We start from the raw sequence: 23,902 nt of genomic DNA, 5'->3' as shown, positions 1-23,902 counted from the left end.
AGAGGGAGGGAGGGAGAAAGAGAGAGACCGAAAGAGAGAGAAGGGGAGGGAGAGGGACAGAAAGAAAAAAAAGAGAGACAGAAATGAGAGAGAGAGAAAGAGAGCAAGAGACAGAAAGAAAGAGAGAGAGAGGGAGGGAGAAAGAGAGAGACCAAAATGAGAGAGAGAAGGGGAGGAAGGGAGAGGGAAAGAAAGACAGAGAGAGACAGAAAGAGAGAGAGCAAGAGAAAGAGAAAGAAAGAAAGAAAGAAAGAAAGAAGGAGAGAAAAAGAGAGGGAATCAAAGAGAGAATGAGGGAAAAAGAGAGAGACAAAAGGAGATAGAGACAGAAATGAGAAAGAGAAGGGGAGGAAGACAGAAAGACAGATAGAAAGTGAGAGACAGAAAGAAAGAAAGAAAGAAAGAGAGCGACAGACAGAAAAGAGAGAGAGAGAGAGAGGGAGGGAGGGAGGAAAAATTAGAAAAGGAAAGTGGGAGGGAGAAAGAGAGAGACAAAAGGAGAGATACACAGAAATGAGAGAGAGAAAGAAAGTGAGCGAGGGAAAGAAAGTAGAGAGAGAAGAGGAGAGAGAGAAGAGAGAGAGAAGAGGAGAGAGAGAGGAGAGAGAAGAGGAGAGAGAGAAAGAGAGAGAGAGAGAGAGAGAGAGAGAGAGAGAGAGAGAGAGGAGGAGAGAGGAGAGAGAGAGAGAGAGAGCTGGCGTGACGCAGTGCTCCTCATTTTCATTCACTCCTCGTGTCTCGCTCTAATTAAATGGATCAATATAGTTTCCTGTGGCCCGTAGAGAGACTTAGAGGATTTTAACTTCTACTCCTCCTCACTTTGTCTCTCATTATATGGGCCCAATTTTAGGACTTCTCACAGGGTCAATTTACCATCAAACTGTTTACTCCTGACTAAGTATCTTGCCCAAGGACACAACAACACTTTTCACCCGAGGGGGCAGGGATTCGAACCGCTAACCTTTAGATTAGGAGAGATTAGAAAGAGAGAGACAGAGACAGACATCTTCAAAGCTCAAAACGCTCTGTTGCACTTTGTGATGTCACGTAGTGGGACCTTTAAACCTTTAAACGTGTGAATGAAACAAAACACAACTCTGAGTGTGGTTTGTTGAAGAAAAAACATTATAACACAGATCAGGGAAAAAAAGCAATTAAGGACTTTTAAAGGGCCCGTCTCATGCAAAATCAACTTTTCAGAGGTTTCTACCTTCTAAGAGTGATGTGTGGGCCTTGTATACGTCGCCGAAGTGGTTTTTAGATTGATTCGCCTTTTTTTAACAAATTGCAGCGTATTTCTGCCACCCTCCCACGTGACAACGAACTAAAGCTGCTACAATGATGACGCAGCAGCTACACCTATGATGCGTTTGACATAGTAGAAAGCGCTTCGCACCTGCCCCCATCCCCCATTCAGCCCGGCGGCATTTTTCAGCACATTTCGGTCATAGCTTTTAAGGTGGCGCCACAATGCTCACAAAATGGTCATTGTTGTTATTTGAACACAAACACCCCCACCCCCCCGGTTGCCACGGGTCTGCTCCCGCTCCACCGCCTCCACCCTGCATCGGCTGACAATTCCCACATGAACACCTAAACAAAAGCAAGAGCATAAGGTCATTGTTCTACACTGCAGTGTACATGATATAATAACTTTATCTACTAGTGTTTATTAATACTTTACCAATCAGTAATGTTCAGCTAATGTTGATGTGGTGTTTGAGCTTCGTGCACCTCAAAGTCCTCGTCCAATTCCGGGTCCAACACATGCGGCTGAACGCGCTGTATCGCCATGATGAATAAAAGTTTATTCCTACCGCTATCAGGGTGCACGTCTGTCTCCTCCTCCCTCCCTGAGATGGCGGAGGAAGGGCGGCTCACTCAGAGCCTATGTCACGTTTGGAGGGCGGAGCCTGTGCTTTCTCAGGACGGGCGGGGGTATGAGTAATAGCCGGACTTTCACAGTTCCTGGTCTGTGACTGTCTCCAAGAAATCAGTAAGATTTCATAACTATTGTGTAATGGATGTTCCAAAACCCAAATTGTGCTTGTATATGTGCAGAAGATACAATGTGAAAAGAGTTATTTTGCATGAGATGGGCCCTTTAATCTACACATACAATACAATGGTTAATTCAGTACTTTTTGTTTTGTTTTTTTTATAGTTTTTACATTTTGCATTGTTTCTACATTAATGCAGTGGACTTGTGCACTTGCAGCTGTGAATAGGCCGTGTTTTTGAGACGTGAAACAGCATGAAACCCTCCATCATGGGGGATTTAGCCTAATAGCACCTCTGCAGCCCTTTGTCACAGACGCTTCTATTCTGAGACCTTAGCTCCACAAAGCTCCTGCACTGTGAACACGCCAAACTGTTAGTGCTCTTGTACAAAGCATTGTTCTTTATATTGAAAAAAAAAAGATTCCTGATTGCAGTCTAGTCTATAGGTAAGTGTAATTCAATTTGCCACAGTACAGATGTATTGTAAAAGCAGCTCTTTGTGTAAAAAAACAACAACAATGTATTGTCAGCTTGTGATTACAGAGTTAATGAGTGCTAGTCTCTGAAAGTTTTACAGCATGTGTATAAACTCTGAATAGTTTGGATGCCGAGAATGCTTAGGAAAATTACAGCACCTTTAGACCTCTCAAAAGTCCTTTATCACAAGTCAAGGAAAGCTACGTCGCCTGATTCGGTGTTAAAGGTTAAAGTTAAATTTTGGACATAGGACCACATTTCCTAGTGAGCCAGAGTGTTGGAGACGTGCGGAGACACTTTTTTAAATATTCCATCCAGTCCTTGTATTTGCAGAGGTCGCTGGTGCTAGGCTAGTGCATGTCAATGGCCATAGTTATCCTGCCACTAAAAACAGTCTTACCCACTCCACAAAACACCCGAAGCAAATCTATTATTACACCAGACTGTCAATGTAAATGTCTGTGTCAAAAGAATAATTTTAGAAGTAAAACCAACCTTGCATTTGAAGAATTTATGTCTGAGCAGCAGCGGTGAGTTGTACTTCCTGATAGAAAGCTTGGCAGTGGCGGACTGTTATCATTTGGACTGATAAAATTGCACTGCTGCTGAGAAAACAGTCCCTCAACGTGCAATGATTCATGCGATGCAAGGTTAGTTTTATTTCAGATATTATTCTTTCTTTCACAATTTGCAAGTAAGACAGTGTGCGGGATTTTTCTCCGTGTTCTTGGGCTGCTCCCTCTCCTCCAACGTACCCATCTCTAGTAATTGATGTGCGAGGCTCTCATTCTTTCAAATATTATTCTATCAACACAGACATTCACAGACAGTCTGGTGTAATAATAGATTTGCTTCGGGTGTTTTGTGGAGTGGGTAAGACTGTTTTTAGTGGCAGGCTAACTATGGCCATTGACATGCACTAGCCTAGCACCAGCGACCTCTGCAAATACAAGGACTGGATGAAATATTTTAAAAAAGTGTCTCCACACGTCTCTAACACTCTGGCTCACTAGAAAATGAGGCCCTATGTTCAAAATTTTGGACTGTCCCTTTAACAGGGCCCCACTCTGGAGCCAGGCCTGGGGTGGGTGCTGGACATTGAGCATCTGGTGGCCCAAAGGAGAGACATGGGGCCATCCTCCTGTGGACCCACCATCTGCAGGAGGAGGGGCTTGTGAGGGGCCAGTGCAAAGTGATCTAGGTGTCAGTCGAAGGCCTCGACGACAGGATCTCTAGTGGCTCTGAGGGCATGGACTGTCACTTCGCTGAGGGGGAAGGAGCTGAGCTTGTGTTACCAATTAGATGTCGTCAGCCTCACCTCCACGCACAGCTTGGACTCTGGTACCCCATTCCTCAAGAAGGGACTGGACTCTTCATTTCTCTAGCATTGGCAAGAGGGTCGTTGGATGTTTCTTGAAGCACTGTACAAAAATGTGATTATTACTCTGTCTGAATTAACCTGCTTTGTCCCTTGTGTATTTTTGTGACGTTCTCAGTTTTGGCCTGATACTTGGTTTTGATTTTCTCTGAAGTCTTATTATATTTGAGAGAATCACAGTGAATCACAAACCCACTGTCACTGATTGTTTAGCTAATTTTCTCTTTGGGAGTCTGTCTGGCACTGACTCGCACTAATCTTTTCAAAATAAAAACAAACATATTTGAAAGACTTGCCGGGCAGTATTTCCTAATTAATGCAGTTTTGATACATGAAGGCAAGTATTGATTAAGCATAAATAAAAGTTACAAAACATTTATATTTATGGACCAGGGAAGCACATGCTGTACAGGCTGATTTATGAGCAGGATTTGCGTATTTATGATGAAAAATAATGAGTTATTTAAAGGGCCCATGTTACGCTATTTTCCAATCTATGATATAATGTTGTTTGCTCATTACAAACAGACCTGAAGTTGTGTTTTGTTTCATTCACACATGTTTAACACACAAACCCTGCAGATTTAGGCTGAGTTCTTCTCAGAAAACAGAAAACGCCTTGTTCCACTTGGTGATGTCATGTGGTAATAGCCCTGGACTTGTGCTACAGAACCAAATGTAAAAGGTAGTTACACTGCTGTCACAGAAACACCACAATATCAAATCATCTGGCTCCAATTGACTTACATTAGGATCTTGTCGCTCCTCTCTCTGTAACTGCTGCAGTGAGCCTCGTCATTTTGGTCTTAAAATGTTCGTATTAACTTGCTCTACATGATCCAGATTTTTTTGTTGTTTTTTTTTTGCTATTTTGTTCGCCAAAAAAACCTATTCATAACATAAAGTCTGGCTCCAGATTTGCTCCTGTAACCGCTGGGCAAACTTTTTGACTTGTGGGCCACAACGGGTTCTAAAATTTAACGGAAGGGCCGGACCAGGAGCAGATGGATGGAGTTATTTGGTAATCCACCTCATAAGAAAAAATAAATAAAAATGTTACTGTATCACATAATTGAAAATCATTACAAAGCATTACAACAAAATATCTGTCTTTCAAGTCCCACGGTATTTATTATTTATTGAAATGGCTTTTAAAACATTGAAAATCATTATTATTATTATTATTATTATTTAAGTTGGGCGGGCCAGATTAAAAAGATTAAAGGGCCACATATGGTCCCTGGGCCGTAGTTTGGCCACCCCTGCGTTAGAATCACAAGCCTCTTTTGAGTTGAGCTGAATGCTATGGGTGACGTCACACTCGCTTAGTCCACTTCGAGTGCGGGTGAAAAGGGGCGTTACCTTCAACATTCTTGCTCTGGATTGGCTCTTTGGCTGCTATGATAGTTGCGATTGGATTTCGAAACATGGCTGCTCCATATTCGCCGTATAACCACCAGCCACAGTGAGCTTCATTTGACTGGAGCAGAACACTATAGGTGAAATCATACTCTCTCAGTCCTCTTCTTTATTCAGTCTTTGTTCGTAGGCCTTCATAGGTCAGTGCGCTTGTTCAAAATGCACCGTCACAGAATCCACACATTTATGGTCTTGGGCTTGATTATCCTCACCTCTCTAATGCCTTGCCCAAGAGCACGTTCAGCAGCGGACCACATGCTGCGTTTTGGGTTAAACTCCTGGATGGTGACTGAGGTGTGTTGGGATTATCCCCCTGGCCCAGATTCACAAGAGCTGAGTGAGCACAGAGGGGAAGAAACTGCAGCCACACAAACGTACAAAAGAAATGTGTAGGAGCACAAGACCTTTCTATGGTAAATATACTGTATGTACAAAGCAAAGATTCAGTTTATAATTGCAATTAAAACAAATGTCTGCAGTGGGAACATTCACTATGGTGTAATTAGTCCGTTAAAGATCCTATATTACACTAAATGGACTCTTGGAATCTAGTTAACTCATTGAAAAACACACTTGGAGTTTTGTTTTGTTTCATTCACACGTTTCATTAACCCTTTATTATTAGTCTGGCTACATCTCCAAAGCTCAAAATGCTCTGTTTCATCTTGTAAAGTGGTAGTTTTCAAGTTTACAGTTGCCTTTTGTTCAGTAGAGATCAGCAATTGAAGGGCTGAAATTATCCCAATTAATTCTAGTGGAACCACAATGGAGCACTTCCTGTAGAAGAACTCAACTTAACTGTGCTACTCCAGGTATGTCTGCGATGAGGAAACAACGTTATAACATAGTCCAGATCAGCATAATATAGTAACTGTAATTATGGTTTGATGTTTCAGTTTATTAGAGTTTTATTACAGTGTAGTCATGGTTTAATTGTGTTTTTATTGCTGCAATCAAAGCACAAAATAACTGGCTTCATTACGGTTCAAGTAATATGTACTTGTAGTTAAAGTGAGCTACAAGCAGCAAATAACTGAGTGGTTAAAGAGCTTGTGTTGCATTGTTTTAAGATCTATGTTATAATCTTGTTTGAAGGTAGCCTGATTCATCAAACAGTTTTTCTGACCTTGCACCATTAGAATTTGTTCGCTTGACGGTAGGCGGGTACTTTCTTATTTAACCAATCGCTGCTATTTGGTTGTGATATATGTAATGCACCTCTAACGGGGCTAACTAGTATATTAAGCTTTTCCCATATCCTGTAGGAAGAAGGGCAATAAGGTCTTTCCACTTGATAAAATTCACCAAACATTCTCTTTGTTCCGGCTTTAAATCCTCGATCTCGGTAATCATTGCCAACACAGAATGTATGGGTCTTCTCTGATTGGCCGGTGCCGGTGCACTTACAGGGTTCTTGCAAACCGTCTAGTGTATTCTGATTCCTGACCTAGTCACTGGAGATAAATTAATTTGAGCAGAATGCTCTAGGTGGCACCAGCCTGGCTAGTTTAAAGGGCCACTAAACACCAAAATCTTTTTTTTTTTTACTGATTAGCTGTGTAAATTGGTCTAAAATAGAAATGTATACCTATCCCTGACCTTTGACTTTTGGGTCAAAGTTGTAATGGCCTCTTTAGGATCAACTACGGCCAGTATATTTGAATTTTCGGGTTGGACTAACGGCCGCCAGTGAATCAGATGCAGGTTATTACTTGAGCCACTGGCGTCTACTGGCGGTATGTGAGGAGCCTCTCGCAGCCCCGCCCCTACCTGGCACCACCGGTCACTGTGATGTCCCGGAAAAATCTGGATTGGCATCATGTTGGATTGTTGTGGCTGTCAGTCAGCTGTCAATCATCGATCCTGAGCCCACCCCACACCCGCTGCCCTCAACCCACTGAGCACCACCCACTCTGAAGGACTTTTTCAGATTTTGATTAGAGGCGGGGTGAAGTTTCAGGAGGGTGTTTAATGTTAGTCAGGCTGGCGACACCTAGTGCCGCCGCTCAATTTCATTTCTCTCTAGAGACTAGGTCAGGAGTCAGAATACACGAGAAGATTTGCAAGAACCCCTAAATTTGTAGACCGCACATCGGCCAATCAGCGAAGAGCTGTGAAGCCATGACTGGGTCCCTTTTGTGGTACAGCACAACAGTAAACAAAGCGGTCGAGATGGATGTAGACGAAGACATACATTGTGTGTTGCCAACGATTCCCGAGATCAAGGATTTAAAGCCAGAACAAAGAGAATGTTTGTGAATTTGTGAATTTTATCAAGGGGAAAGACATTATTGTTCTTCTTCCTACAGGATTTGGGAAAAGCTTAATGTACTAGTTAGCCCTGTTAGCGGTGCATTACATATGTCACGACCACATAGCAGCGATTGGTTAAATAAAAAAGTACTTGCCTACCGTCGAGCGAACAAATCCTAATGCTGCGAAGTCAAACAGTTTCCACAAAGTGAAACCGGCTGATAAAACAGGCTAGTTTAACACACAGACTCTGCATATTTAGTTTGGGTTCTTCCCTCAAACACAAAACACACGTAATATATGAAGTTTTTAAACTCCATACATCTTCACTAGAATTATTTGGATACATTTATTCTTGGAATTGCTTATCTCAACTGAACTAAACATAAAAGGAGCTGTTAACGTGAAATCTACTGCTTCATGACATCACAAGGTGGAACAGAGGATATTGAGCTTACTCAAATATAAGTGAATGAAACAAAACACAACTCCAGGTATGTTTTTAATTAACATTCTAACACGGCTTAAAGCTCACAAGAATCAATTTTGTGTAATATAGCACCTTTAATCTGTAACTACATTCACATTAATTACAGTTTAATGTGAGTTTTTTTTATGTGAGTTTTTTTTACTGTAAAGAATAAAAGAATACACACTGATACAGGTCAAGAAGTTGCAATATTATTTATCTGAATGCACCTCCAAAAACAAGAATACAGATAAAGATTTTGTCAAAGTACTGAATGGATTCTGTGATGGCTCAGTACAGTTTCAGTTTTATTGTGGAGAGGTCTTCAGGACGGCTCGGACACTGTGGAGCAAATACAAAATATACATAAGGATTCAGAACTACACATGAACAATAAAGTTTCACAGCTTCTGGGACGGCTTCACTGCTTCTCTAGCATCGCCAATCTCGACTGAATTAATATGTAAAAGGTAGATGTAACTTGAAAACTACCACTTCATAGACAGACTAATAATAAAGGATTACTCAAACGTGTGTGAAATGTATAAATGAAACTAAACACAACTCCAGGTTTTTGATGACGTAACAACATTCTAACATGATTTAAAGCTCACAAGAGTCAATTTTGTGTAATACTTTGTCTTCACTGGGTGTGTACTATTTTAAAGCACCATACAAATGTAAACCCATAAGCAGGGAGGGGATTGAGGGGGGCACACTTGCAATTTTGGAAAATAAAGAAAGAACAGAAGAGTTATAATCACTACAGGGTGCTAATCTTGTTTCAAACTTGTTTAAAAGAGTAAAACAAACATGGTAGAGGGTGGAGGTGTGCTCACATCCACAAAAGACTCTAAATAAATATGTTAAGTCTGCACCGCCATTTGTTTTAGAAAAAAAAAGAAAAAGGAATTACTATGGATTTATATATTTTTTTGTTTTGTTTTTCTTTTACTCTATCTCTGAGCTCGTCCCCTTTTTCTCTTCCCTTCAACTTCAACGTGCTTTAGTTATGCACACACACATTATTATTTTATCTATTAACTGTTTTACTGTTGTTATTGTTGTTTTTGTTTTTTTTATCTGCAAACTGCCTCATTATGTCTTCTGTCTTGTAATTTGAATCATTAGTATTAGTATTAGTATTAGTATTAGTATTAGTATTAGTATTAGTAAAATGTCTGACTGCACCATTGCTAGACTCACCATTTGGACTTCTTCATAAGTTCCACAGCCTCCATGATCTGACTCAAGTCCATGTTGTGTGTGATAAGCTCATCCAACATGATCTTCTTTTCCATGTAGCGATTTACCATCTCCATCACCCCATCTTTACTTTTGAATCCTACCGAAAGGACAGTGTACATGTACTGAGAATACCCACTCAGAATACAAATTTTGAGTAACTGTATTTCAGTTCAGTTACTTTTTCATGTGGCAGTGTTCAGAATTCAGAGTTACTTTCTAAAATCAAAGGAATACATGACAGTACTTGATCACACAATTGCTTCAAACCACACAGTATTACTAAGAAAAGTATATAACCTCATTTTGCTGTTTGTTACACCTCTACACTATAATTAAAATTCTCCTCGATGTAAAAGTATTCAGAATACAGTTCTCTGATTGCTTTGTGTATCAGTACTATGTTACAAAATACATTTTAATGCACGTATTCCATATTCTGTAGCTAAATACATTTGCAAAATATTTTTCCCATCACTATAAAACGAAATATAGGTCCTGACTCGAATCAAGAAGTACAAGCACATGTGTCCTGTGCTCAGGTCTCTGCACTGGCCCCTGTGGCTCAGACAATAGACTTTTAAGCAGCTCTGCTTGTGTCTCTCCATGGCCGAGCACCAAAGAACATCTCTGACATGTTAGTGTCATATGAACCATCTGCACTCTGAGGAGCTCAGGGACCGGCCTCCTGCTGGTGCCCAGAGTCAGGACTAAACATGGGAAGTCAGAGTTTCAGATTTTTGCAGCTAAAACCTGGAACAGTCTTTCTGAAGATGTGAGACAGGCCTCTGCTTGAACTCTGTTTCCAGGCTCAAACTGGACTGAAAGGTTTTCATTTTTCATTCTGTACTCTTCTCTCTCATTTAATGTCTCTCTTTCTTTAAAATATGATGATGATTATTTATGTTTTGATTTGTTTGTATTGTGTTTTTTAATGTATTTCTTATCCTGTAAAGCACTTTGAATTGTGCTGTACAAACTTGCCTTGCCTTGGTTACAATCACATTTATGGTTTAATCATTATTAGGTTAGTTACCTCCAAACAGCGCCCCCTTCAGTGTGCGTCCAGTGATGAGGTCAGCAGAGTGAGCTGTGAACTTCTGGACTTTGGAGTAGCCCACGATGACACTGACCCCCCACACTGGGACTGTGGAGAGGAGGGCGCTCTCCTGCACAGTCACAAAAGCAGCCTCGTCAACAGCATACTGAAGTCAATTCAAACTCAATTTCTGTGCATCATTTTGGCTTCATTTTCTACAAAATTGTTTCTACTTTGGGCCTGTTTTTTTTTTTTTTTTTTTACTTGTATGTGTGATTTTGTATGTTTGTGTATTTGTTTACTGAGAAGGTGTGCAATCGTAGACATCATGCTTCCTGCTCCATCGACTCTCCAATTGACTTACGTTGAAAAATTGTCATCCGTTTCTCTGTAACTGCTGCAGTGAGCCTCATTATTTTGGTCTTAAAATGTTCGTATTAACCCGCTCTCTGTGATCCTGGTGTTTTTATTTCATTCTTTTGTCCGTAAATCAATTCCTATTCCTAATACAGAACTCAGCTCCAAATTCACTCCTATAACTGCAAGCGTTATTGAGCTTCATTTGACTGGACCGAGCGCTACGAGTGATGTCACAGTCTGTAGTCTACGGCTACATTTAGTCAGCAGGGCTTAATGCTCAATTTGGATTTTATTGTGAAATCCAATATTTTTGCGAGGTCGTTCACATTTCCAATTAAATGCAACCTGTATGTGATCTCCAGTGTGAACTTTAAAAACCCAAAAAGTGTCCCGCATGCACATTGGAGATCACGATAATGTCACAAGCAGCGAGCGTGCTCAGTGTTTATGGAACTCACCTAAACGCTGGGCTTGTCTCCCAAAATACAGTCCAGTTCTTTGTAAAACAGACAGATTACACATCCACGCCTGCTTCATTTGTTTGAGATTTTAGCCTTCTTGCTTTTGGCTCACAGGCTCTTTATTTTTCATTGACGTTAGAGCCAGGACCGCCTGTAGACATTTCTTGGGCAGTCATTTCAAAAACCGCCCAGTCCCGATAAGACCCCTCCAATTTGGCCTGACTACAGCCACTGACTCCACTGACTAAACTCCGAGCCTGACATGTAGGTGGGCTGAATGTGACCTGGCCGTTAAGACTGAAGTCGCATGTCAAAAGATCGGATATGTATCGGTTTTAGGACCACATATCGAATTGTCCTGGGTCGCATTTGAAAAAATCAGATCTGTGTCATTCAGAGTGTTATTAAAAGATCCGATACAGGTCACATAGGGGCAAAAAAATTGAATTTGGGTTTCTTCAGGCTGCAGTCTGAACGTAGCCTAAGTGTGCAATGTTCTTTTTTTTTTTTTATTAAAATGATATAAAAGCAATACAAAAGTATTACCACCAATACCCACCACAACCTCAGCCTTCCCCACACACTCCAAGGCGAAGTCCACTCCTCCGCTGGTCATCTCGAGCAGGACCTGGTGGATGGGTTTGCTGTGGTCTCTGGGGCTCACACAGTCAGTAGCTCCTAAAATCTTGGCTTTCTCAAACTTCTCGGAGCTTCGGTTCACAGCAATGATTCTCCTGGCCCCTGCCGCCTTACAGCCCATTATAGCAGCCAGACCTACCGCTCCGAGGCCAAACACAGCACAGGTGGATCCCTCCTCTACCTACAAAAACAAGCATTTAAAGACAAGTATTATTATTATGGTCCATTTATGAACACAAATCTCAACAAATACAAAATAATGAATAGATTTTATGTGAAGTTCTTAAATTGACTCAATCCTGCGCCCCTTTAAAACATTTAGCTTCATGCCTGCAGCTTTTTATTACTTTTATTCATCCTTTTTTCATCTTTTAGACTAACAGTGATGATTAGTATTGATTCTATTGTTTCCGGGCCAAATAAGAGTCGGGTTTGTGGAGCTGCAACGAAAATCACAGTTAGAATGCATACTTTCTACACTTAAAACATAAGACATTTACAAAAAAACAGGGTTGTAATTGGAGTTATTATTGCTTTGTCTAATCACACAGTTAGAAGTGTGAGATGATGTTCCACAGCACATGGACTTATATCTCACACTATATCTGGTACATATCAATGGGTTTCAAATAACACCACAACATTCTGTAGCATCGTTTCCCAAAAATTGGGTCACAACCCTTAGGTGGGTCACAAGAGATTTTATGGGGGTCGCCTTGTCACACTTTGCATGTAGGGCTGCAATATACAGTTCTGAAACATGAGATTTTCTGTGCTCACAAAAATGAAAACAAAGTACAGAAACAGACTGAATGCTGCGCCTGATATGCATGTTGCACTCTCCTCCTGCACCTGGACTGGAATGTGCTACAAAAAAATGCAGACAGGCCCACCTCTCTCATTAGAAATGTTGAAATGTTAAGAGATGTTTTGTATAGTTTCAATTTTTTTGTAATTATTTTATTGATATTTTGCTCCATTATTACTGGTTCAATTGAATGTTGAAAAGAAAAAGAAATGGGCCACATTGAATGTCCAAATAGGCGACTTATGGATCCTTTTTGTTTTTCTTTGTTTAAAACTTGAGTCATACTAATTGTTCAGAGAGACACGATCACTCAGTCAGCAATAAAATATCCTCATTAATGTCATTAATGGTCAAATCCACCTTTATTTTGTGATTTACGAATAATGTCTGTTGACCTGGGTTGCAAAGGTTTGTGACTTTTAAAATATGGGTCGCCAGAAAAAAGTTTGGGAAACACTGTTTTATAGTACACAGCATTCTATAATATTTAATACAGATGGGGGCAGCTAACTGCAGATTTTTGTTGTAATATAGCATGGACTTCAATCAATAATCAAAATGAGCAGGTTCCATATTTGGGAATTTACCTTTCTGATATTTCATGGCAAAGTAAAATGTAATCAGTAGGAAAAACTGGCTCTTGCCCCTCATCTGAAAGCAGAGGTGGCATTACCATTAGGCAAAAGTTGGCAGCTGCCTAGTGCCCCCAAACCTGGAGGTGCTCCCAACCAACTGCCCTTAGTGCCACTAATGGCTGAGGCCTCAGAGCAATTTAATTTTCCCTCAATATGACATTAAATGAGAGTACTTTACTTTTAAACAATCATGTGTAATGGATGTAAACAAAAATGTAATTGTACTAGCAAAAAAATAAAACTACTTTCAACTCTGGTTATCTAGTAGGCGACCTAACTAATAAAACCAGTTTACAATCCACCATAATTATAGTGAGAGCCCCAAACTCAAGTTCGCCTAAGGCCCCAAACTGTTAACTCCACCACTGTCTGAAAGCATCAAATTTTAGAATCTGGAAACTGCCAATATTTACAGCATTCTGACCTGAGCCACGTTAACAGCTGATCCATATCCAGTGCAGAGGCCACAGCCGATAACACACACTTTATCCAGGGGAGCGGACTCGTGGATCTTGGCCAGGTTGTATTGCTTGACCACAGTGTACTCTGAAAAAGTACTAACACCTAAAAACTGCAGTATTTTCTTGCCTTTACAGCTGAACCTTGAGTCTGGCGCTGTCAGAGAATCTTGGCGGACCTCACTCCTGTATGATAAAGATGTAAACACTGCATTGTAAAGCTATTTTCTGTGTTTATCGTGAATGATGAGGATCAGTGGTAAAAACTGACCATGTTTGAACGCAGTGGTTGGTTTTTGGAGTCTTGCAGAAATCACAGTCTCTGCACTGGGATATGAACAGGGGGATCACCTTGTCACCTCAAAGATAAAAGAGCAAATATTGAGTTAAAGAACATTGCATGATTTGTATTGTGATATTACACTGTTCATTATTCTTCTCACAAACATACCTGGAGTTGCATTTTGTTTCATTCGTACATGTTTTACAGTCAAATCCTGCATATTAGACTGAGTTCTTCTCTCAAACTGAAAACACTCTGCCCATTTCTACTAAACTAAATGGAAAGGGTAGCTGGGTCTGGTCAAGCGGTAATGGAGGGAAACAGGGGCAGATTTTTGACATTCAAATAGCTCTTATTCAGAAACTAGAGGGACTACTGAAATAAGTAAGGTATTAGAATGTAGGAAAGAGTTACACTCCAACAGGGTAAAGTTAAACCTGTGATATTATTTCAAGTTGTTCACAGTTGTTCACTTTTTGGGCAATAAATACAAACAGTGATAACTAGCGGTTCTCACTTACATATCCTTAACAAACTGGTTTGAATATTTGCTTCATATAGTTTTCTACCATATGGTACAAGATTAGGTTGAAAAACCTCTTACTTTTTAAGTAATGAGATTTTTTATTAAGAAAGGTCATGGTAACGGAGGGAAAAGTAACAGAGGTAAAATTGTGCAAGCAAGTAGAAGGTGCATGATTTTGCATAATTTGTCAACTTTTTTCTACTTTAATATTACTTCAAAATGAAAGGAAACTATTTCTATAAAATATGTCAGTCCTTCCAAGCAAATTTTTATCATTTTAAATAAATTTTTTGAAAAATCATGTACCTTCATCAACAGTTCAAAGATCGAATAACACAAGATATGATGAAATACATCCATTTATTTACATAATTTGCAGGTCTTTGAAATCTGAGAAATAATTTTTGTTCCATTTTGCAGACATGGTCTGTTTAAAACGTATGTAACTTTAGAACCAAAAATGGTACAGAAAAAAAGGTCAACAGTTTCATAAACTAGAGCACATATGTATCTGTTGAATACATTTTTATATCAGATGCATTAACTTGAATTTTTGGCCTTGCTGTTTACTTCTGCTTGACCGGGCACAGCTTTTAACTTCAAAATGATTGCCTGATGTTATGAGGCAATCATTTTCAAGTTAAAAGCTGTGCCCGGTCAACATTCTAACATGGCTTAAAGCTCACAAGAATCAATTTTGTGTAATTTAGGGACCTACTTAACTCATCTTAACAAACATGCCAAACATTACAAAGGTGCTCAGTGTAAATACGCAGTTGGAATGAATGCAATTTCACCACAAAACTCCTTTAAACAAGTTTGGTGATGTTTTATGGACTTAAAAAATGCAAAGAGTTTTTACCTCTGACGGCACAATCTAAGCTAGAAAAAAGTCAAATTTTCATGATATGCATTGTTTAAATGTGCATTGTGTAAGTTTTCTGGTGGAGGGTCTGTTAAATGCTTCTCTCCATGAATATATTATTGCTTTGTCTGGAATGTTTCACAGTATGGCTTTAAACCTTTCTATCATCATGGAGACCAAACCAGACCAGACCAAGTTACAGGTCAGATCTGTGGAGAGGTAACCCAGCTCACAGTCAGAATGCCTGTTTTTCTAGGTATTTTTGAGTGATAAAACTGCTTGTAATTGAATAAATGTGAGGAGGATAGAGTTGTTTAATGTCATACTGTGGAACATTCCAGCCAGGGCAATGACATGTCCATAGAAACTAGTGTTGTAGTCAAGACCGCACTAATCGAGACCAAGACCTGTCCAAGACCACAGGGCCCCGAGCCCGAGATAAGACCAAGACCAGAAAAAAATGGTTTCAAGGCTGGCCTCAAGACCAAGACCGGTCTTGAATACTACAACACTAATAGAAACAAGCAGGAGACGGACCAAAAAAGTTACAAAGTGCATCTTTAAGGATAAAACAATGTAATATTATATCTGACCAGGTTTGAATTCAGTGACTCCGGAGCCCACACTCTCCACGACTCCGGCTGCCTCGTGTCCAAGGACGACAGGGAAGCCATCTTGGGGCATTCCCTCATACAGGTGGTACAGGTCCGAGTGGCACACTGAAGTTGCAACAATCTATAGTATTTTAAGACAAAAATACAAATAAAGGGAAAGAGAAAAACATTGTATATAACCAGAGATATGTTGAGAAATGAATAACATCACAATGGTTGTTTTTGTGGTTAGGAAAAACTCAAAACAAAAGATTATTAAAGGAATCTATTATGCTATTTGATGATCTATGTTACAACTGTTTTATGGTGTTGTGTTTTGTTTCATTCACACCCTGCATATTTAGGCTGAGTTCTGTTCCACTTTGTGATGTCATGTGGTAATAGAGGAAATGCTCCACTGTGTTTTTAAAGTCTATACATTTTCACTAGAATAATTTGCATAATTTTCTGCCCTGAAATTCTACTGAACTACAAATGGCTGTCAACTTGAAAACTACCACTATGACATCACAACTGAGTAATTTGAGTTTTGGAGATGAAGACAGACTAATAATGAAGGGTTACTCGAACATGTGTGAATGACTCAACACAACTCCAGGTCTGTTTTGATGAGGTAACAACATTTTAACGTGGTTTAAAGCTCACAAGCATCACAGAGTTTGTGTAATCTAGAATCTTTAAAGTAAAACAATCTTCCACAGAAGGGTGTAAAGTGCCATTTATGCATTTTTGTCATTGATGTTGCTGTCCATTCATTGTTTGTGCCTCTATGAAGTAAATAAATAAATAAAATAAAAATATATATATAGTTATTTAAATTCACTTCATGTTTGTCCTCACCTGAACGCGGACCTCATTGGCTTGAGGTGGAGCCACTTCAATTTCTTCAATGACCAAAGGCGCATTGGGCTCCCAGGCGACAGCTGCCTTACACTGAATCACCTGAAGATGTAGCAACACCTCTTTAAAAGTGTACACATGTATACTTTGTGTATTACTGACAACTCTGCTCCATTTCATTTCTTTTCAGCGACTAGGTCAGGAATCAGTACACACTAGACAATTTGTAAGAACCCCGAAAATTTTAGACTGCGCACCGGCCAATCAGCGAAGAGCTGTGAAGCCATGACGTCAAACTCACGCGCCTGTCTGGGTCCCACAGCACAACAGTACACAAAGTGGTTGAGATGGATGTAGACGAAGCCATACATTCTGTGTTGGCAAGTTTAAAGTCGGAAAAAAGAGAATGTTTGGTGAATTTTATCAAGGAGAAAGACATTATTGCCCTTCTTCCTACGGGATTTTTCACTTTACTTACATCACAACCAAATAGCAGCAATTGGTTAAATAAAAAAGTTCCCGACTACCATAAAGCGAACGAATCCTAATGCTGTGAGGTCAGACAGTTTCCACCAAGTGAAACTGGCTGATGAATCAGGCTAAACTGAATGAGCCTGGCAAAATATAGACGATAAACAATAATGCTGAACCTAATGTATCTCACTCAGGCCCGCCCACTTTTGTCTCTAAATGCTCTTATACTGCATTTTTTTGTGACGGCACTTCCGGTTAAACATTTCTTTCATGTTTTTGGAATTTGGGAACCATTTTACATCTTAAATATGACATAAAGGCGGTTCACTTGTGTAAAATGTTCAGTGTTCATGTGCACCAAGGAGTCAACACTGCACCGATTCTCTGTGAGGTTTTACACCAGCTTTATGGTCCGTATTGAACTTAATTGCTGTAAAGATCTGCAGCCCCATACAAAATAACACAACCCGAATGATGATGGCAGGGCCCACAGTAACTTCTGGAATAAGGTGGATAACCATATGTACAATGTCTAACCACATGTAATGGATGAAAACAAAAATGTAACCAGCCAAAAAATAAAACTACTTTCAGCTCTGGTTATCTAGTACCTATGATACCGTTTAAATAAGACAATTTTATAATAGAGATGTGTGTGTCTCAAGAACAATGGAGGGAAAAAAACAAAACAATACAGTGTAGTAAGGGCCCCACACTAACATTGGCCTAGGGCGAACTCTGCCGCTGTGTCGAAATGTACAAAACTGTTACAAAAATAGCAGCACAAAATAAATAGCAGAAAAGAAATACTTGTTAGAATAATTATTGTGACAGGTCTAACTGAATGCAAACTGAAAAACAAACTTAAAATAGACATCACCTGCTTGCACATTTTACCCTTTCATGCAATGTTTGAACTATTTAAAACATGCATTTGCTATTGGTGATTCAAACATGTCAAATGCAAAGGTGCACTGTGTCACTTTTTGGTGGAGGGTCACCTGCTCGTTTCTACGGACATGTCATTGCTCTGTCTGGAATGTTCCACAGTATGGCAATTAAAACAGCTCTACTTTAGGTTTATTAAATTACTGATGGTTTTATAGCTCAAAAATCTGGTCTCCATGATGATAGAAAAGTAACATCACCACGGAGAAAAGCGCTCGATGGGCCCTCCACCAGAAAAGTTGCACAATGCACCTTTAACAGTTAGACGTAATGAGCCAGCTTCTCTTTGTCAATAAATAAAGAGAATAAAATGTAGCCTGACCTTTCCTGTTGTGGCCATGATCCAAATGTCTCAAGGAGTCCGAGTTTGAGAAGACTCTACTTGGCTCTCACAGCTCCGGTGGCTGAGTGTACAGAAGCATGTGTGGACTCGTATAATGTATACATAAACTACTGCTCCACTGGTTTGACCTGTTAAGGGCAAGTTTTGTGTGGTCTTTTTAAACTGCACATTTTTGCTATCGCTCCTCAGCTTGTAGGCATGGCAACCCACCTCATGATTGACAGCTCCAAACATGCTGGGGAATGTTTAGGTATAAAAGGAAGAGACTAAGAAGGCAGTAAGACGAAGGAATGGACAAGGAGATAAGGAGTTGGTGGAGAGAAGGTGTTTTAAACTTGTAATGTTCATATTTGCATAGTTTTTATCCTTTTGCATGAAGATGATTCTCCACCAGTTGGTCCACGACTGTACCTAAAATCAATGAGGACAATTCAATGCAGACAAAAGTTAAAAGGAAAAGGGAAAAGGGAAAAAAAACATCTAAAAAAAAAGTGGCTTAAGTTGAGATGGTCACATAATATCACAGATCCTCCAAATCACCAAAGAGACCAAAGAGCCTGCCTATCATTGTGATCAAAGAGGAACCTAATTCACCAGAGTCCACAGATCAAGTGATAGATGATTCCAGCTGTGTTACATCTGCCCAAAATAACCCGACCAACCCGACCAAAGCTGGTGGGAAAAAGCAACCAAAAGCAAAAAGGCAAAACAGGAAAAAGAAGACCTCTGAAAAACTCTGCGTAAAGACTTGCAGAGTGGAGATGACGTGCAGAACAGAGACACCTGAAGGGAAAGACCCATAAAAAGACTTTGGAACCTTCAGTTAGAGTCCAACAACAATCACTAAAGACTAAAAATAATGCATAATAAGGACATAAAACCAACAAAGAAGCCAAAAGTTATGCCCAAAGTCAATCAACCAGAGATGGGCAGATGTAAGAGGCAGGAAAAGTTTAAACTTCCTGAACATCAGGGGAATGTTGAGGAACCAGGGGCGAAGCATCTTTCTGAGAGACATACTGTATTTTCAAAGGATTTTTTCAAACTTCTTCGCAGTTTCAACAAGAGTGATGGTGATACTGATGCTTTTTTGGATAAATATTTGAACTTGCTCTCGAAGTCTGAGGAAAAAAAGAAAAAAAGTGAATCACTGGCTTACATGTTTAAGTACTGAAGCCCATCATGACGCCACCAACAGGGCCAGCTCCATTTTGAGGATTTTTAGCCATTGAAAACATAAAGAGCATCAATGTTTTCAACAATTTGTTACTTTGGCAATGGCAAAACATCAAAACCTAACCTACTTTATCTGTTAACTTTATTTAGATTTTAATTTTCAGAAATTCAAACTTTTAGACTTTAACTTACCAAACTATTAACCTGATTCATCAGCCCGTTTCACTTCGTGGAAACCGTCGGACCTCTCAGCATTAGGATTCGTTCGCTCGATGGTAGGCGTTCACTTTTTTTATTTAACCAATCGCTGTTATTTGGTCGTGACGTATGTAATGCACCAAATCCTGTAGGAAGAAGGGCAATAATGTCTTTCCCCTTGATAAAATTCACCAAACATTCTCTTTGTTCCAGCTTTAAATCCTCAATCTCTGGAATCGTTGCCAACACAGAATGTCTGGCTTTGTCTACATCCATCTTGACCACTTTGTTTACTGTTGTGCTGTTCCACAAAAGGGACCCAGACAGGCGCTTGAGTTTGACGTCATGTCTTCACAGCTCTTCACTGATTGGCCGGTGCGCGGTCTATAACTTCCAGGGTTCTTGCAAACCGTCTAGTTTATTTGGATTCCTGACCGTGTCACTGGATAGACATAATAGAGTAGTAGTAGTTAATTTGTAAACTACTAGTAAACAAGTAAACTTAGGTCTGAAAAAAAAAATGCTCATGGTAGAAAGCCACGCCTCCAGGCCCCCGTAGATCAAACAGGTTAACAGGATGTTCAGAACCACGTTGCTGCAGTCTGCTCAGTGGTCAGTAGAGTGTAGGAAAGGACACTCTGACTACAACCATGTTTCAAACTAATAAAAATAAAGGGACAATTTAATGATTTAGATATAATTTGAAATCATTTAATTATACTTTTGACACACAATGATTTTAAACTTTATTGGGCAACCAGGAAGATGTGATTACACTGTCTGGTGTAGTTCCCAACACTGGGCTCACCGACCAACTGGGATCAAACCCTTTAAAGTAAATGTGATCAGCTGTAAAATGAAGACTGCATACATATGTGCTGTTTGGAATCATCTTGAATGTGTCGTCTCATCTCTTCTTCGCATGTACCAGGTGCGCTCGGAGTTGTGTGTCAGTGGGGAAATGATGAAAACTGAAGTATGGTTGTAATTGTTGATTAGCCAAACATAATGGAATTCTACAATGACATGGAGATGAAAAAAACTGGGAAATTTTCTAATTTTCCTAGATTTTGTCAGAATTTCTACCGCAAACAGAGCTCGAAGGAAGTTGTAATCGCATCCAAACATCTTCCTGGTTTGTGACATAAGCGTGAATAGAGCCTATTAAGAGAGAACAGGGTGTTTTCTGTTTTAGAAAAGAACTCAACCTAAATATGCAGGATTTGTGTGTTAAACATATATCAATAAAACAAAACACAACTCCTGGTATGTTTTTGATGAGGAAACATCATAACAGATCAGAAAATAGTGTAATATGAGCCCTTTAACACAGTAAAAATCAGGTACAGCGCTGTTAATATTGAGCAAATAAACTCACAACTTTAGACTTTCTCCTGCATTTTTCACAAACATCACATGCATTCTCCTCAATACCAATACTATATTTCTCTTTCGCTAAATGACTATTTGCACCTGCCTCCGCCTCTAGACACCGCCACTCTTCACACTAGCACATTGGTGAATAATTGAACTCCACATTGGTGAATATTCCATGACTCCCGGGAGCTTAAGGGAGAGTGGACTAAAATGACATTCTTCTAAATGTATGAGAAACTGGGTCAAACTCGGGACCAGTCCCAGTGGGACCCCAGTCTGCTCCGAATTTTCACATCTGAACATGTTCCATACATTATTCATCGTTTCAAAGGCACTTGAATTTATAGAAGGTAGTGACCCGTGTTGGTTTGTCGTCATTATTCTGCATTTTAAAACAGTTGGAGATAAACAGGAGAGTGGAATGACTTTATAAATTAAATACTCCTTATCTTAATGTCCACTGGTTTGAATGAATAGGTGTTTTAGTTAAAGGTGCACTATGTAACTTTTGGTTGAGGATCTGTCACCTGCTTGTTTCTATGGATATGTCATTGCTCTTCCTGGAATGTTCCACAGTATGACATTAAAGGGCTCTACTTTACATTTATTCAATTACAAGTGGTTTTATTGCTCAAAAATACCCAGAAAGGCAGGCATTTTGACTGTGAGTGGGGGTCACCTCTCCACAGATCTGGCCTGTAACTTGGTCTGGTTTGGTCTCTATGAAGATAGAAATGTTGAATGTCATACTTAGAAACAGTCCAGACAAACTAATAGAGCAACAAAGCCTCCACCAGAAGTGTTACACAATGCACCTTTAAGTAAAGTACACATACCTAATTTTTTTACTTAAGTATAGTACTTTACTACTTGTACTTCTTTATCTTTCATCATTGATTGGACTCGAGCATAAAAAAATACTTCGGAGTGGATCAGTGGTGGAAGGTAACAAAGTACAAGAGCAAAAGTACAATACTTAAGTAGAATTTTTAGGTATCTGTACTTTACTTAAGTATGTTTTGTGGATACTTTTTACTGCAGATATCTGCACTTTCTCCTCCAGTACATTTTAGATCCAGCCTGATTCATCAACTGGTTTCACTTCGTGGAAACCGTCTGACCCCGCAACATTAGGATCTGTTAGTTCGACGGTAGGCGGGTACTTTTTTTATTTAATCAATCTTTGCTATTTGGTTGTGACGTATGTAATGTGCCAAATCCCATAGGAAGAAGGGCAATAACGTCTTTCCCCTTGATATAATTCACCAAACATTCTCTTTATTCCAGCTTTAAATCCTCGATCTCGGGAATCGTTGCCAACACAGAATGTCCGTCTTCGTCTACATCCATCTTGACCACTTTGTTTACTGTTGTGTTTGTGCTGTACCACAAATGGGACCTAGACAGATGCTTGAGTCTGACATCATGGCTTCGCAGCTCTTCACTGATTTGCCGGTGCCGGGTCTACATCTTCTGGGGTTCTTGTAAACCATTTAGTGTATTCCGAGTCCTGACCTAGTCACTGGAGAGAAATGAAATTGAGCGGAGGCACAAGGTGGTACCAGTCTGGCTATTTTAGATCTGGACTGAAAAGTAAGTATTTTTTATTATGAGTTGAAACCTTCTGAAAAAGCTGAGACTCATTTAATTTAGTACAATAACATTCCAAAATTGAGCAAACCAAATACACAAAAAACAGTTAGAAACACTAAGAAATCAGTTGACATCTTTACCAAAATCACTTTAATAGTTCCAAATACTTTTACTTTTTAGTCTTGAAGTGCAATTTAAACAGGTACTTTCATACTTTTACTTGAGTGATCTTTTGCCCAGGATCAGCCCCTGTATTTACTTGTGGTCTACAGTGGGAAGCATCATCTATCAAAAGTGTTGGACCACAGTTGTGCTAAAATGTTAGCTGGCTCCAGGCATGTTTCTGTGTGAGTCATTGTAACCTGTGGCCAAATAACTAATCTTTATATTCCTGCTATGCACACTGTGAACCATTCAGACCTGTTCTGTCAAGCAGGAACTCTCCCTGTAGGTGCGGAGAATGGACTTTAATCTGCAAAAGCACAAACTGTTTCTCCAATATCAAAACAACAACGGCCAATCGCAGCACGGAGAATTAGATGGGGAGGATTTTGAATGGACTCAGCGGCGTGTGTAATTCTCTCCGTTTGTCTTTCCAGCGCTCGGCTTCCTGTGCGGTCGGAAATATATTTGATTTAGATAAACGAAAGCGGAGTTTTGATATAGCCTGAAACAAATGCACATTTTATTTGTTTACTGAAAAAAACATTAACAAAAAGAAAACACTCTGACATCTCATATAACATTTTTGACAACAGGGTTTCTTTAAACAGCATACAAAAAATATTTGTATGTTTGTATATATACTTAAAAATACAGTGTCACGTTTTCTAAAAAATATATATACCATATTTTTCAAACTATAAGTTGCACTTTTTTCATGGTTTGGGTGGTCTTGCGACTTTTACTCTGGTGCAACATATATATTAAAATTTTCAGACTGACAGGTGAGAGAGGGCGCTCTAGGCTTGTGTGTCAGTATAGTACTACTATTACTTCTGTACCACAGTCACTTCACACTCT

At 39.6% G+C, this 23,902-nt stretch overlaps 1 protein-coding gene across 1 annotated transcript; it reads right to left on the bottom strand.

The window, feature by feature from the left end:
* Window positions 1–8,305: 8,305 nt before the first annotated feature.
* LOC110162195 (alcohol dehydrogenase 1-like) lies at window positions 8,306–18,532 on the bottom strand. The gene is made up of 9 exons (XM_020927058.2): window positions 18,515–18,532; window positions 16,771–16,872; window positions 15,910–16,051; window positions 13,914–14,001; window positions 13,609–13,828; window positions 11,662–11,922; window positions 10,279–10,411; window positions 9,204–9,342; window positions 8,306–8,339 (listed from the first exon to the last, which is right to left on the bottom strand). The coding sequence occupies exons 1-9, from the start codon at window positions 18,530–18,532 to the stop codon at window positions 8,306–8,308; spliced, it is 1,137 nt and encodes a 378-aa protein (XP_020782717.2).
* Between the last annotated feature and the right edge of the window lie 5,370 nt (window positions 18,533–23,902).

Source organism: Boleophthalmus pectinirostris, unplaced genomic scaffold, assembly GCF_026225935.1.
Source record: "Boleophthalmus pectinirostris isolate CB_2022bp ecotype Guang Dong unplaced genomic scaffold, ASM2622593v1 HiC_scaffold_12, whole genome shotgun sequence".
NCBI classification, from domain to species: domain Eukaryota; kingdom Metazoa; phylum Chordata; class Actinopteri; order Gobiiformes; family Gobiidae; genus Boleophthalmus; species Boleophthalmus pectinirostris.
The sequence above is the reverse complement of the archived record's forward strand: the minus strand, read 5'-3'. Positions and strand labels throughout refer to the sequence as shown.